Source organism: Lissotriton vulgaris, chromosome 7, assembly GCF_964263255.1.
Source record: "Lissotriton vulgaris chromosome 7, aLisVul1.2, whole genome shotgun sequence".
NCBI classification, from domain to species: Eukaryota; Metazoa; Chordata; class Amphibia; order Caudata; family Salamandridae; genus Lissotriton; species Lissotriton vulgaris.
The window spans coordinates 591808076-591823525 of record NC_141695.1 but is presented as its reverse complement, the minus strand read 5'-3'; the positions used below and the strand labels follow the sequence as shown (position 1 = coordinate 591823525).

At 43.7% G+C, this 15450-nt stretch overlaps 1 protein-coding gene across 2 annotated transcripts in view; it reads right to left on the bottom strand.

The window, feature by feature from the left end:
* Positions 1 to 15450, bottom strand: part of RHBDF2 (rhomboid 5 homolog 2) — a 354741-nt gene that overhangs the window by 24321 nt on the left and 314970 nt on the right. For both annotated transcript variants that reach the window (XM_086930686.1, XM_086930687.1), the window contains 4 exons: positions 13554 to 13657; positions 12606 to 12669; positions 11941 to 12035; positions 322 to 397 (listed from right to left, as the gene is read on the bottom strand). In XM_086930686.1, coding sequence (XP_086786812.1) covers positions 322 to 397; positions 11941 to 12035; positions 12606 to 12669; positions 13554 to 13657 — 339 coding nt within the window. The remainder of the gene's footprint in view (positions 1 to 321; positions 398 to 11940; positions 12036 to 12605; positions 12670 to 13553; positions 13658 to 15450) is intronic.

The window sequence follows — 15450 nt, the reverse complement described above, 5'->3', positions numbered from 1 at the left end:
TTTCCAGCCTGTCAAGTGTGTGAATTAATTAGTGAATTAAAATTAGTCCCTGCCATAGCAGGAAAGGTATAAAGGGAAGGATCCTTTTCGTACAAACTGTCTCACTCACCAAGTCGGCTTAGGAAGAAAATAGGCTGTGTAAGGCACCAAAGCGAGTAACAGAAGGAACGTGGCACAGCGAGATGCGAAGTCATCAAGCACATGGAATATTTTAGGCATGGTAAGGAAAGGGCTTGTGTCACCCACCCATTAATCTCATAAAGGAAACACAAGAATGCAAGTGTCCAAGAAGCATCCATTATCCACCTTCCAATAGCCCACCTGTGAGCAGAGTGTCGCCTCCTCGTGGAAGTAGCCGTGCATGAAGTCGCAGTATTCCCTCGTCGAGATCTCACAACTAGAGTAGGATGTGGGAGAGAGGGAGAAGGAGAGGAGAAAGAGAAAGACAGACAGAGTGGGAGTCAGAGTGAGAGAGGGGGAGGAAGAAAGACATACCAGTTAATTAACAGCTAATGTTCCACCTCAGCCCCAATACATGGACACCCCTTGAACACCTGGCCTTGCGCACCTAATTAAGAACCATTCTAAGAACTCATTTAAAACACATTTTGTATTTAGAGATATAAAGTATCCTTCCAAGTCGAAAGAATGTTAGTATACAATCTCAAAATTACATCTCTCTAGAGTGAACTGTAACAAAAGGCAACACATACAGGGAATACTCCTCACACATTGACACACAGAAGTGGAGTGAGGTTCACCTAACCATCAGAGAAGAAAGGAATGGAAACACACGGTGGAACGGCTAGACATATAAATGCATGAACCAAAAACAACTGACCCCCTGGTAAGAATGCTGAGCCAAAGCGCCCTATATGTAGAAAGTCAGCCTAGCGTAGATGTATTTTCACATTTTTGAAATATCATTCCTTAAAACTGATACCATATATTTCAAACCATTTCTCTACATATCTATGGGAAGCTTCTTCTTAGTGCCTTGGACTTTTCCCTTTCCCATTAGGTTCCTGGTCCAAAGACAAATCTCCACCATCTTATGACTTCAGCATGCAGAAGACAACGTGACCTAATGCTAAGATGGAGGTCTCCCTCAAGAGCTTGATCATCTTTGGTACTAAGCCCACACTCCTAGAAGACACCCAAGAAGATGGGTCCAGTCGGGATTATTATGCTAAAGTCAAAGGATGATTCGCTAGGATTCACTTTGTGTGTTTTTTTTTTTGTGTGTGTGTTTTGTTTTAGCGCTGGGACGCTCGAGGGCAGCCATGCGCTTTATAAATCCCTTTTCATTTCATTTATAAATCCCTTTTCATTTCATTCATTTCATTCATTCATTCATTCACTTGTACGTGTGAAGCCTCGCTTAGCATCCTAACACAGAAAGGGGAAGGCCTCCATTTAAATTGCCTGTATAATTTATCCACCGCAAGCCTCTGTATGCTCGTTCTCATAACACTTTTATAAAAGCCTGGGTCAGAAAGAGCAAGAAACGCGAGTCGGGCCTGGAAGCAGAGTGTAGTAGTGTAGAGAAGCCGGCTGAACTGGGTGAATTCGGAGTACTATCTTCTCTCCAAAGGCGTGGAACCCTCTGCATAAACCCCATTATTTGCAACTAACAAAGATTATTGATGTATAAAGAGCCTGCCTGTTTCTCACACCTAAACCTACAGTTCAAAAGATCGATTTGATTCTCTATGATGCAGGGTGTTCAGAAATACATGCATATGTAATGTGCTAAAATATATGTGATGCACACTATGTTTTTGTTTGGTTGTTGTGATGATTAATGTGATACATGTATTGTGACTGAAGTATAAAAATGGAATTGTGAAGCAGCTCAGAGACCTAGGACATTATCACAAGTAGGCAGTAAAATATAGATCCCTGACTAAACCAGAGTTTTCACAGGGATTGGAATTTCAAGTAATACAGAGAATATCGCATCCCATAATTATTCCTTTCATTTTAACCAGGTTCATTTTGGCAGATTAAGCAATCTGAAATTTGCCGGGGGGGAAAACGATCCTTAATTACGAAGGCATGCCAAATGCTTGCAGTAGGCACCAAATACAAAAGTTATACTCAATTCAGAGTACCAACTCTGACTAGTAAGTATTTACTGGAGTTAGCAAATGCTTCACACCATTCTGATGGTATTTACACGGTCTGGAAGATACTGCATGCCCCTCTGCGCCACTTTTGATCAAGCTCAGGGGCGTAACACAGGCCCCCGCAGCCCATGCAGTGCGGGGGGGCCCCTAAGCTCCAGGGGGCCCCTTCGGGAGAACAGACACCACACCACCACACGTGGTGTTTGTGGTGATGTTTTGTTGTTCTCCATTTCCTAAGTGTGAAAATCATACCCAGCAGACCTGCACTGAAAAAATCGGACGCCGGGGCTGTGCCTTGTGTTTATTATAAATTCTGCCACTGGCGCCACCGGCACTATCAGTTTGTGCTGGTAACATTATAGCCGATAAAAGAGTAGAGGCAACATTTCAACTTTCGCTTTCAGATTGAGCTCGAGTACGAGGCTCCGGTTCACGTGACATGAACTTGTTAATGCCCTCTGTGTGCACTTGAGCCTTTTAGAGGGTTGTTGGCGTACGTGACTGGGGCCCCCAGATTTGCTATCCTGCCTGCTTCAATGCTGCTTGGCCCGCCGGAAAATAACATTCCAGTGGTCCCCTAATCACTGTAAAGTACCTCAGCCAGAGCCAGATACTTTTGAGAGCTGCCTCTGCGTGATTCGCCGTGTGCTCTGAGACAGACTGTAGAATGGCAGCACTCCGGTGAGTCATGCATTTCTGTTTAGTGTTGACATCTTTCCAAGAGAAAACTACCGGCCATTAGTTGTATTTTCAAGTGTGCAAAGGCCCGGATCCTGGACATGACTTATATTAACTGGAAACGAAATCCTATGTATTAATTTGTAACTGCAATTTCTGTTTTCGTTTACTTTAAGTATTATCCCTATAACACATTTAAACGTGCTTCTATTTATATATTTATGCTAAAGTATACAGATAAACGGTAAAAATATGTACCAGCCGTGATTTTGCTTTTCTTGTACTGACTGGAACATAAGAATATCCACCCTATGTTTATTTGATTTCTGCAGCAGGTACTTAACAGTATTATTATTATGCAATGAAGTGCAATGACATGGTGGGAAGGGAGGAGGGGGGGGCAATGTGAGATGTTATATGAGGATTGCTTTGCTTTTATATTTTCTTAGTATACAAAGCTTGGTATCAGTATTTTTAGCTTCCATTTCAGGGGTTTTACTGCAGTTGAAAGATATTTTAGGGCTTCACATTGATTAAAAAAGTGTAATTTCTGATATGTATCTTTTACCAACCACTTTATTGCTTAGTTTTACTCACAGGAAAATGTTACCCTAGGTGACACACATTCGGCAGTTGAGTGTCACTCATGCACTGAAACCAAGGAAATGTCACACAATTGGAAAACTTGGCAGCAATGTGTAGGAAGCTTTATCACACCCCTCTGCTTCCCTCAAAAACCCTGAAACTGGGGCCTTGCTCAGCAAAAAATTCTCCAGGCAGCACCCCCATGTATGGAACCTTCTCCAACCTCCTTTCCTCAGACCCCTGAACATGGGGACTGACTGCAGTGACCCACAATCTCCAAGCAGCAAACCCATGTATCCTTCTCACACCTCATACTTCCCTCAAAACCCCTGAATCTGGAGCCTGGCTGCAGCGGTGAACACCCTCCTTGCAGAACCCCTATGTAAGGGTACTAGGTTAGTGCCCTTCTATTTCTGGTGCTATTTAGCAGTTTTAAGCTCTTCTTAGAGTTTCTCATTGCTTCAATGGGTGTCATTTCTGACATTTATATGTTTCTCTCGTCTTCCTTTTTTTTTTTGCTCGCGACAAAGTGTCACTCATAGTCGCTGAATGTCACTCTTAATTACACTGATGTCACACATAAGCAATCTGAAACCTTGGCAGCTATGATTTAAACGTTAGTCACCAGAGCCATAGTTATCGTTAGTGCAGCAGGTGCACTGGTGCCGGAGCCCAAGAGTGTAACTGGGCAATTGCACCCCAGTACTGTTTGTCTTTTATTACCCAATAGGTGTTTGAAGGCACACATCCCTTGCTGGCATTGTGCCCTGTTGTGCCCTGGGCGCGCCACCGTTTGAAGCCATTGAGCTTTGCGCAGGCGACGCAGTGACAACATGTTTGCTTGAAGCAAAACTGGCACGTGGCGCTTGCCCTGTGTGCATCCCCCACCTGCTTCCAAACACAAACTGCCACAACAACAAAACAGGCAGGTACATTAGAAAGACAGCACCTTTTGCAACGCATTAGCAACACACGTCTTTTTTACCTTAATGCAGGGAAATGCGCCTTTTTTTGTTGTCAGTTTGAGTTTTATCATCTGCCTCAAGTTGCACTGCGCCCCCCCCCCCCCTACCGTCCAAAGGGCACCACTAGGAGCCTGGCGATGGCCGAATGTCTCTCCTGTGCAGAGAGCCGGCAGTCCGATGCTCGAGAGGCCCCTCTGTGGACCCCCTCACTCCTCTTTTTCAGTTCTCTATGTGCCCCAGGTCCCGGGATGCACTCTTGGAATGGAGATGAAAGGGGTGGAGGCAACCTCAAGCAAGGAGGGCGCTGAGCTGAGAGTGGGGTAATGGTGAGCATATGAAGAAGGGGTGCTGAGATGAAACTTCATAGTTGTTTGCAATAAGGGTATACAGTATGTCTGGGGCATGATGCTTCGCCAGCCTCATAATAAACAAGATGCCCTGTGCCCGCGGGTTCGCACACGTTGCCTTGTGAACAAATATGTTTTTGTGCAAAATGTGTAACAGACAGACTCTGAAATGTGCTGCTGACTTTAACCTCTTCTCAGCCCAGGCTAATGAATATTGAGCCAGGCCAGCTTTCAGTGAACATGTTACTTAAGGGCTGAAAAACAAGCCAGCATGAGCTATGGTTTGAAAAAACAAGTACTATTTAAAGCTGCAGTGTTATGCTTCCAATGCTCCAATGTTAGGTTTTGACTTACTATGTATTTTCTGGCCACTGTAGCTTTCCAGGGCTTCAAGATAATTAAAATCATACTATTGACGTAGATGGATGTACATATATATATGCAGTACTTTAAATGGAAAAAAATAAGTGCAGGTACTCACCATATTAGGATGTGATTAGGGGGTGGGGCTTGGGCAGAGGGGAGGCTATGGGGCGGGGCAACATGGAGTGCAAAGGGACCCGGGCAGGGGCACACATTTGATTTGATTGAGATTTAATTGGTGTGCAAAACTAGTAACCCACATGCCTATGTACATAAAAAACAAATCTGAGATCAGCATAATGTGTTTTGCAGCAAGCACATGAACCCTCTGTGCTAACTTATGATGAGTCAAAACTGTTAACAGATAAAGCACAGATCTTTTTGGCAAGTACTTTTGGTGGTGTTTGGAAAATGGAACATGTGCAGGTAACCTAATTATTGAAACTTCGGTCGAGTTTAAAATGTCCCAATGGCGCCAACACCACACCTGGCCTCCCAGCGAGGCCTCAACACCTTTGCACACTCTCACACCCACCATTGCCTGAATGGGATGGCCTGGCAGAGAGGTCAGCTGAATGGAACCTGCACTCCCCGCCTACCACGGAATGAATGTGAAGTGCCTGCCTGGGAGGGAGCATGGGGAAAAACACAACCTTTAGGCTGCCGAACGACCCTAGGGCCACAACATCTGGCCTGGCCTCCCTGTGTGGCTTCTCAGCCTCCTCACACTCTCTTCTCCCCCGCCTGCCATAACTCAGTGCGAGGAGTTCTTGGCAGAGGAGTACTGCAAAGACACTGCTTTTGGTTTTAGCAGTTCCACCTACAGAGCCCCTTGACCCAGAGTGGCCGAGTTGTGAATGGCCTAATGACCAGAGGAACACCTGCCCCGCCCGACCACATCTATTAAGGCACAGTGTGACGCAGTGGCAGGAAGGAATGTGGAATAGCACTGCTTGTGGGGTCTGGGCTAAGGTGAATATGGCCACAAAACTGGCCTCTCACTCGTCTCGTCTCCCCACCTCTAAACACAGCCTTTTGTGCTGCGGCCCACCTACACATTCCATAGTGGCAGTGCTGGCTCTAGGGCGGTGCGATCGGTGCGACTGCACCGGACGTTGACTTGGGTTGGGGGCGTCACTTAAAAAAAATGTATACTATCATTTTAAAAGCACCTGTTGCCGTGTTCCTGGCCTCCAGCATTTTTCAGACATCAAATAAAACGTCAATTTAACTCTGGTGATTTATCATCTTCCTGGAAAGAGGCCGGAGGTTTGTCTAGTAGAAGTTTTGACTCATCCTAAGGTAGTGCAGAGGGTTAAGATGCCTGCTGCTAAGAACGTGTACCATGCAGATAACGAAGTGCATATAATGTAAATAGGTCAGTGGGTAATTCCTTCTGTAAGAGAGCTCCTTTTGTTACTTGTTGTTTCTAAGGCAAAATCCTAATATATAACATTGAGCTATTAACTGTTATGCTAGAGCTGCTGCAAACTGCAAGGTATATGTTAGAGCTATAGGTTTTTTCCCCGTCTTTCATCATCCTAATCTTGCGAAAAGGGTTCATTTGGGAAGAAAACAATTCTTACTGTGAAAGAGAACTCCTAACAATGATGTTACCTTTTAAATTCAGAATTTGTGCTTTTTCAGAATAAGGACTCAAACTATACTGCCTACCAGTATCGATGACATGACTTGTCACTCCTACACTACACCTTGTAGTCCTGTCTGATGTAACATTTCCTATACACTGATTTACACACATATGATTGTCTCTGTGCAATGTGTGTGTAGTGTAAAGTGCTCTGACACCTTACAGTGGTATGAGTGGTGCTATAAAACTGACACTGTTAAAGGGTGCTAGTTAGGGACTCCATGGCAGAGGTGGTCATTGGGGGGGGCAACAGAACAGACATTGTCACACAGGGCGCCACCAGCGCTAAAGCCGGCCCTGCATAGTGGCCTATTCAGGTGGCCATAGTGGGGGCTGGGTGGCCAGTAGGATATTGTGGTTGGTTGTCCTCCATAAAACCAGCCCACAGGTGACACTAAGGCAGGACCCATCCGCTTTGCTAATCCATCCCTGGCTGCTGCCCACATTACTAACCTTGATTCAGCTGTGCTACAATTTCACTATCAGCACCTTCCTCCTCAAGATTAAGTTGATTTGATTTAGTTCTCTGCTGAGAACAACACCTTCCTCCTCAATCTGACTTCAAACAAGTGCATCCATACTCTGCTATGCCAGCAGGATTCCTTTCTTAGATTTCCCACAGTGACAATATGCCAACTAGCAGGGCCTGCTCGCACACCTACAGTGCTATTGATGCCACAGAGCCTGAGTGTCAAATAGCACAGTGTGACTCGGGCCCCTCCCAAACTTCCTGCCAGCTCTAAATAAATGCATACGGCCGCCCCGCAGTTAGCACACTGAGGGCAGATTAGCACTCGATTATCAGAGTGCTTCACGAAAACGGACTGACAAGTCAGGTCTGTCGCGCTTCTTTTCGTACATGCCAAATTTCACTGAGCTTGGCATGCTACCCCATGAGTACCAGTACTCTCTTTGGACACGGAGAAGTTCCGGTACTCAAGAGCAGAAAATGTAGAAGTGCCGGTACTTAGTAATGGCGAGTAGCGGCCCATTTAAAGCACTGTATTTATGTATAAGTATATTAACGACATTATATTGGGACGTGCTATATAAAGTATTGGTGTTTCAGATTCAGCACCTCGAATGCTTAGTTGTAGATTCCTCTTTTTGCCAAGTTATTCAAACCAAATAGCCTTCTTTATACACAGGAGACATGTCAAGCATCAGCTCCAATGTCATAGGTGCAGGGCCTAATTTTTGGCAGTCTGATATTGCGCAAATTTGGGCCATGGACATTTAAGCGCTTTACATGGCAGTCAGAGCATTTGCATTAAAGCGTACTTTTTTTTAAGCATCACTGGTTAAGGGAGTTGTCCAGAATCACAGGATGATGAGCCGACGTCGGGATTCGCACCTGGTTCTCCAGTTCCACTGTCGGCAGCTCTGGCCACATCCTCATTCTCGTTGCAATGCCAATTAGAACCTAACACTGCAGGAGCATCCCAGTGCAGGAATACACTACCCGTTGCGTGCCAGAGTGGCACATAAACATGCTCCATCTGAAAGGGTTATTTTCAGTAGGTTTTGCATTGTACATACCCGTACTTCAGGGCATGAACCCTGCTGCTTCTGGGAGTACTGGTGCATTCCTTGCCAAAAACAAGTTCCAGTACTCAGAGGGATAAAACTGAGAAGTGCTGGTACTCAGTACTGGTGAGTACCGGCCCATTTAAAGCACTGGACCCTAATTCAGATTTTTTCTCATATGTGAGCACGTATCATGCGGGGGTTACATGACACAGGTCTGTCTCACGGTATGCGGTCTTGTTGGCTCAGGAGGGGCACCCAAAGTACTATCCTTATAGTAGTGGAAGGCTACAGCCTTTGCCAGGTGTTAAGCAGCACAAGGGCAGTGGTGGCAACATACGGTGTAGTGATCAGTAGTAGTGAACAGATCCCTTTTACTCTCTTACTGGAGTGAAGCCTACAGTATCACCCACTTTTTTAAAAGTTCAGCTGCTGTGTGCTTGACTCACCCTTGGCCTACTTCAGGTAGATGTGTAGTGCTGCACAGGAGCAGTGACTGTGCTACATGTGTGTGTGTGTGTGCGCCTGGGAAGAGTATAGTACAGGGTTTTTAAAATGCTGCTGCCTGCTGTACTTATTATTGTTTTAACAGTGACGTAGAAATATCTGCACCTTCATGCACAAACCAAAGGGGCATTGGTTGACTAAACTGGTTTGATTTGTGTATGCTCCTGCCTGCTGAACTTGTTATTGTTTAAAAAGTCAATGTGAAATATTTGCACCTTCATTCACAAACCAAAGGCCCATAGTCTGATTAAACTGGTCACATTTTATTTTTGTATGCTGTTATGCATGTTATTGTTTGACCAGTCACTTGTTTTTATCACGCACTTTGAAAGTGTTTTCACCTTGATGCAAGAAGAAGGGGGGATTGCTTTACAAAACACGCTTGAGTTTTGTATATTGCTGGATTGCTGATTCTTTTATTATGCACTTTGAAAGTATTTGCACTTTTTCCTTTGCTTCACCTGCTACACTTTTTCCTTTGCTTCACCTGCTACAGTATAGATTCTGTCTTTAGGTACTTGCTAATATGGTTTGTTTTTATCCTACATGATGCGTTATTGATGGTGTTGTTTGCACTTGTCTGTAATATGTGCACCTGAAATCGTGGAATTAGCTTTGTCTACAATAGAGAAATGATAAAAACAGACACACATCTGCATCAATGTTCTGAAGCATCCAACCAGTTTTCATCCTCAGCCTTGTGTGCCTGCCTGTTTATGCCCTGCATACCAATAAAGCCCTGATGGTATATATTGAAATTGCATCCTCAGTTCATTTTAAATACTATAGAGTGGTTAATATTGTACAAAATCCCTGACAGACGCAAGTGTGTGGCATGCAGATAATTCACACCAGTTTATTTCTTTTGGAGCTGGCCGGATACTTGGTTATATCTTGTGTACTGCTCATGTATATTGTCAGTCAAGTCTGTTAAATTGCAGATTTGGGTTTGTCTTTCAAAGTTTCAAGTTATTTTCCATCAATGCCAATTCTAATTCAGACCCTATGTAGTTGTTCTTTGTTCTTCAGCGATAGGCAGTTCCTCAAACAATACAACCTCTCCTTGGCATTGCTCTGATTCCTGTCTCAGTTAAATAATCTGCTCTTGACAATAATGTTACAAATGGTCTAGCTTATATGGTAAGAGTGTTTCCTACTTTTTTAGTAGAATTTTGAGTACGCAAATATCGAGGCATATCATTAAATGTGAGAGGTTTCAATTAAAAATATACCAGATTTTTTTGGCGGTGGGGCAAATTGGTGCGCGGTGGGTCAGGGGGCCCCCTCCATGTCCTTTGCAGGGGGGCCCCCTCAGGTTTCGTTACGCCACTGATCAAGCTCTAATAAATATTCCAAAGCAATGCTTTCCAAACATTTTAGAAACATGACCAATTATTAGAATGACAAAAGTTTGTGACCCACCTAGTTTTAATGGACATGAGGTAGGTGTTTTTTATGTAACTAAAGCATTCTGTGGTACTGCATTGTCATGTACAGATTACACGATTTTCAATTAAATGGGCACTAAATCTGCACAGGCATACCGTTTTGCTGATAAAACAATATTGAATACAAATGATAATGTGTGTAAATCCGGTTTGATCGACATTTGGCAATGGCCAAGTAAAGCGTCTTGATTTGTTTTGGTCCTATTAAAATATTTATTTCAATCCCTGAATTACAAAAAATGTGCTTAATTTTTGCTTTTCTAACTGCTGAATGTGTACTGTTCATTTACAGGCATTTACATTTTGTTGTGTGTAACAAACAAATAATATCCTACAGCCTTTCCTTTCATACTCCCTGTACCCCAGCAAGATTGTGATATAATTCACTCCACTTTTCTTTCTTTGACTGCACAAAGAGAGGAGTTTGTACACACCAATATCCATGTTGAAAAGAATAAGCAGCAATTTGTCAGAAGACCTAGCCTAACATTTGACCTCTTTCTTTGAATCTCAGCAAATGCGGCACGATAAATACAGAATTAAAATACATCTTTATTTATTGCTTGGAGTTTCGTGACCCACCAAAAATCGTCTTGCAACGAGCCACAGTGCGGGAGACACTGTTCTCAAAACTTCAATTCGCTGTACACTATACATAATTAGATTTCCATGTGCTTACCATCTAGAGTATTATGTGCAGGTCTGCAATTAATCTAAGTTTTTACATAATGGGCTGTCTAGTCTAGTGTATCTTTGCCCAGATTCTCAAAACTACACTAGCTAACATCTACCGCTTTGTAAAGATACCTTACTTACTATCCAGATGGAGAAAGGAAATAAAAACCCCAGGCCAGTCATACTTAGCCCATTATAAATGAGAATGTTCATAAGAACTGACAGGGAGGAATAAAATGATGCAGAATCTACAGCTGACCTCGCCTTTTGTAGTGGGAGCATCGTCAACGATAATTCTCATTAAGGACAACTTTGGGTTAACCACACCCTATGCAGTGAGAGCAACACAGGAGATAGTGAATGTAGAGTGGACTTAGATATCCCCCTTAAAGAGCAACATGAACTGCATTAAGGATAGTAATTCCTACCACACCCATGGAATGGGAGTTATTTCACTCAAGATATGTTCTAGAGCACGGATACTCAAAGTACGACCTTGGGGCACTTGCATCCCTCTTGACCTTTACATGTGCCCCCCCCCCCCCGTTGAACAGTAGCATGAGCTGCCATTTACTTGCTGAGCACATTTAAAAAAAATGTTAAATAAACCAGCAAGTATTTATTTGCAAGTTAAATGAAGTAACGTCTGTGGTGTCCTGCACCACTTAACTTTAGTTAACCTACAAATAAATGCCTGTCCGTTTATCTAACATGTTTTTAGACCATTTTACACATTCCCTGGCCCACCCAGGACCCCCTACCGCCACAGTGCGGCCCTCTGTCTCACCACAGACCATACTTTGTGGCCCCTAGGCAAATGTTTATGGCTACCCCTGTTCTAAAGGCTACTTGTCCTGATAGTGTGCAAGCTGCTTTAGATATAGGGATCAGGATGACTCTTACCATTCACCCTTTTCTGAGCACCAATTTTGCACCACTAGATCAGAGCAATGTTATGCATCAGTGCTATCATCAGCAAGAAGACCATGTAGTCCGCTTAGGGAAGTGTAGGAGGGCATTTGAAAGGTCATCTTTCACAATATGAACCCATTTTCAGTTTCTCACCTTCCCTTGGTTCCGATACAGCACGGCCGCCCCGTGATGTCACAGTCCATGTGACTCAAACCAGTGAGGTTTTTTTTTGGCTCATACGTGCAAATCTGGAGAAGAGGAAAGGGAGTAAAAAAAATAAAAAATAGAGAGATTGAAAATTGGACTAGCTAGCTGTGACCTGCCGATATGTTCCTGATTTGTTGGTACGGGTACAGCGTTGGTACGGGTACAGCGTTGGTACTGGAGGTGAAGCTTTAATTTGGTGATGCAGGACATTCCATTGGGCTGAGGTGGAGGCTTCAGTTATGGTACAACAGAACTATTAGGCTGTTTGTAGGAAATAGGAATATTTTCTGACAATGGAGATTTTGTAATGATGATAAGGTGGAGGTACAGCTTCTGGTCATGCAAGGATTGTGCTGAAAGTTTGGCTAGCATAGGGCAGCTTCAGCAGAATGTCAATCTCATCTCTTAGAAAGCAGGTATAACTGGGCCGTCAGCCATGTCAGACTGGTACCTTCAGTGAAAGGGGAGTACAAGATTCCATCAGAGTGAAGATGGTTCATGGAAAGGTGGCTTTAGGAGGTGCATTTTACACTAGGAAATGGTGCTACATGTTAAGTGGCAAAATGTATAATGCAAAGAGATATCCCTGGTACCAGTGATTTCAATCTTACCGGCCACTTGGTGATGTCATCTTCCCAGACATGCGGGGCAATGGAGGCCGGCTCCTCGCACGTCCTGAAAGTGAAAGTCATTGTCAGTAATAAATGAGAACACAATGCCAGGTTTCCTACATACACCCGCTCCTGGGCTTTAACAGCTGATATGAGAATCTCCTAACGAGAATTGCTTTTAAGTGCTGAACTCCTTTCTACCCTTTAACTGCCCAATTCATCTTGTATCTCCTCCAGCTCCTGGAATAGAGTTTTTCTGTTTCTTACTCTAGCCTTACCTCACAAAGGCCTTCATTCCTTCGCATACCCACTACACCTTATTCCACTTGTACCCTAATCCTTTCAAAATACATCCATCCACCATTTCTCCACATTCCACAAGTGCTCTGTTCTGTTATTATAAATAGTCCTGCATACCTTATACCTTAAATCTGACTCCACCATGCCACCATCCTCGATATAGCTAGAAATGCCTTGGAATCCTTAATCTACAACTGCCCAACCTTATTTGCCGAAGCCCTACTACTTCCTCCGCTTCCCTCTCCCCCACAATTGTGCCAGCTCATCGGTCATTTATGCTATAAATTCCTCCTGTCTCCGCCTTTTCCCTTTTTAATTTGTATGCCTCTCATACCTCACCCACTTATATTGTTTACTACACACTTCCCTCATATTTTTATCTACTCCATTGGTTCACTATGTCCTCTACTTCAGACGCTACAACTACCACCAAACTTCCCCTATAATGATTCTCCTCTCCTCTAGACCTTTTATATTGTCCTCTTTCCTATTTACCACGGATGCCCAGCCCTGGTTTGTCATTTACCCTTGCCCATAAGCTGTGCCACACACCCCAACCCAAAAAACACAAGTTCTTTGAAGAATAGAGATGATCCGTGTTTTGACAATCTGCATCTCTGGTGAAAGGGTATATATCAGGTGGCTCACCGGGGGTCTTGGTGGCACACTGCTCCAGACGTCCGTCTATCTGTTGACGATTCCCTGAGTGGAGCATTAAACTCTGGCCACTTTACGAAGGTTGCCAAGGTCTCCTGCGGAGGAGAGAAGTAGAGGTTTATCTCATAAGCATTTTCCACTATTCCCAACTGTAATGTGCTGTGCTCTGCTCAACTCGCTCTCACTCCCAATAGACACTTCACAATAAACAGCTGTTCATCCTGTCTTCACCACGAAGACCGGATCCAAGTACGTGTGGGAAGGTACTCGAAGGCAAAAACTTTTGATGAATAGATAGGCTGGTTTCAACCAGACCTCAGCCAGTACAGTTCAAAGCACAACACCATGAATTTGTTAGAATCCACTGGGACAAAGAAAGCAGCTGTCTCTCTGAGACCTTCTGGGGAATGTGCTAGCACTGTTCTATTATGCTGGATGTGTAGCCCATCTGCTTATACCCTGCAATGAAGAGCCACAGGAAAAGAAACCTCCAAACCCACAGTTCTGAAACCAAGAAACCTGAATCAAGTATTCTATGTCAAAGGGGTTTGATTGTGTTTGTTGCTGTTTTCTGGGAAGAGGTAAAGTGTTAGGAACTCTCTCTACACCATCCCCTTTATTTATTATATTGAGCTTAAGCGTGCTATCAACAGCTGATATGCCAGCAGGTTGTCGTAAAAAGAAAAAAACAACACTACCTAAGATGCACAGCATCAGGACCAGAAATTTACAGAACAGGAGTGCAGTAGACTCCTGCCCAATGACCCGATGGTTAACAGTGAGATGGCAAGGCAGTCCAGAGCAAAGACGCTATCTCTCGAAACACACTGTCCCCACAGCGTGTTTGACTGAAACACAGAATCTGCAGAAAGACTGTGAGTTTGGGCGCAAACAAAGCACTAGAAGTGTTAACAGGAATAGGCTTCGATCAGATTGGCTCTGATTTACTGACTGTCCAATGATCACACAGAGGTCCTTAAAGCATATTCTTTGCTTATCAGGAAATTACCACAAGGATTGTTTAGCCTCTGAAAGGTGACTCAACTTCGGGAGTCTACTTGCCCATCTAAGAGTCATGGTCTTGACTTGTTGAATCATCTAGGCTCTAGCTTCAGGCAGCCCCAGGCAAATGTCATCCCATTACCCAGGCAAGACAGTAAACAAACTCTAATCCTCATTGCTTTAGACCAAAAAGAATAAAGCGCAAGATTTCCAGGGAAGAAAGAATTGGACAAAATGAACCAACTTAGACCACGTGGACCCGAGCCTCAAACAAAAGGTTGCTATTGAACGAAATGCCTAGCTTTTCAACTGGCCATGTCACAGAAGGCATGAAAACCAATCTGGGTAAGTTAGAGCTTGCTGCCACAACCAAACACCAGATCCTGCATCTTCTGCTTGTTAAGTTTTTATAAAAAACGGACTTTATCAAGTGTTTGCTGCAGACCACGTGTTCAGTTCTGGATATGAATATGGGCCACTTAATCTGCAGCAGGGCTGTGTGGGTGTTAGAATAGTGTTCAAAGGTGCAATGTTTCACCGCCCAAACTTCCTTTATCAGGAGTAGCACACAGAATGATACACCAACTCTAACTTGTACAAAATGTGGCAGTATTTTTGGTCAAAGCCCTACAAAACTATGATCAGGTCTCACAGTAAAGGCACATTGTATGTTGACTATCGGGGACATAAAGCATTTAGATTAATGTAAAAGGTCTTTGCTTTAGAAACAAACAGCGGGTGGCATGGTCTTCTCAGTGACAAAGATCTCAGGAACTCTGTGACTTGGACTAGTTGAGGCATTTTATCAATTCTGTATTTTAAATAGGAGCTTCGTGCAACTTATATCTGGCATTAGGCATTTTAGGATTACAGCAGAAGGGTATAA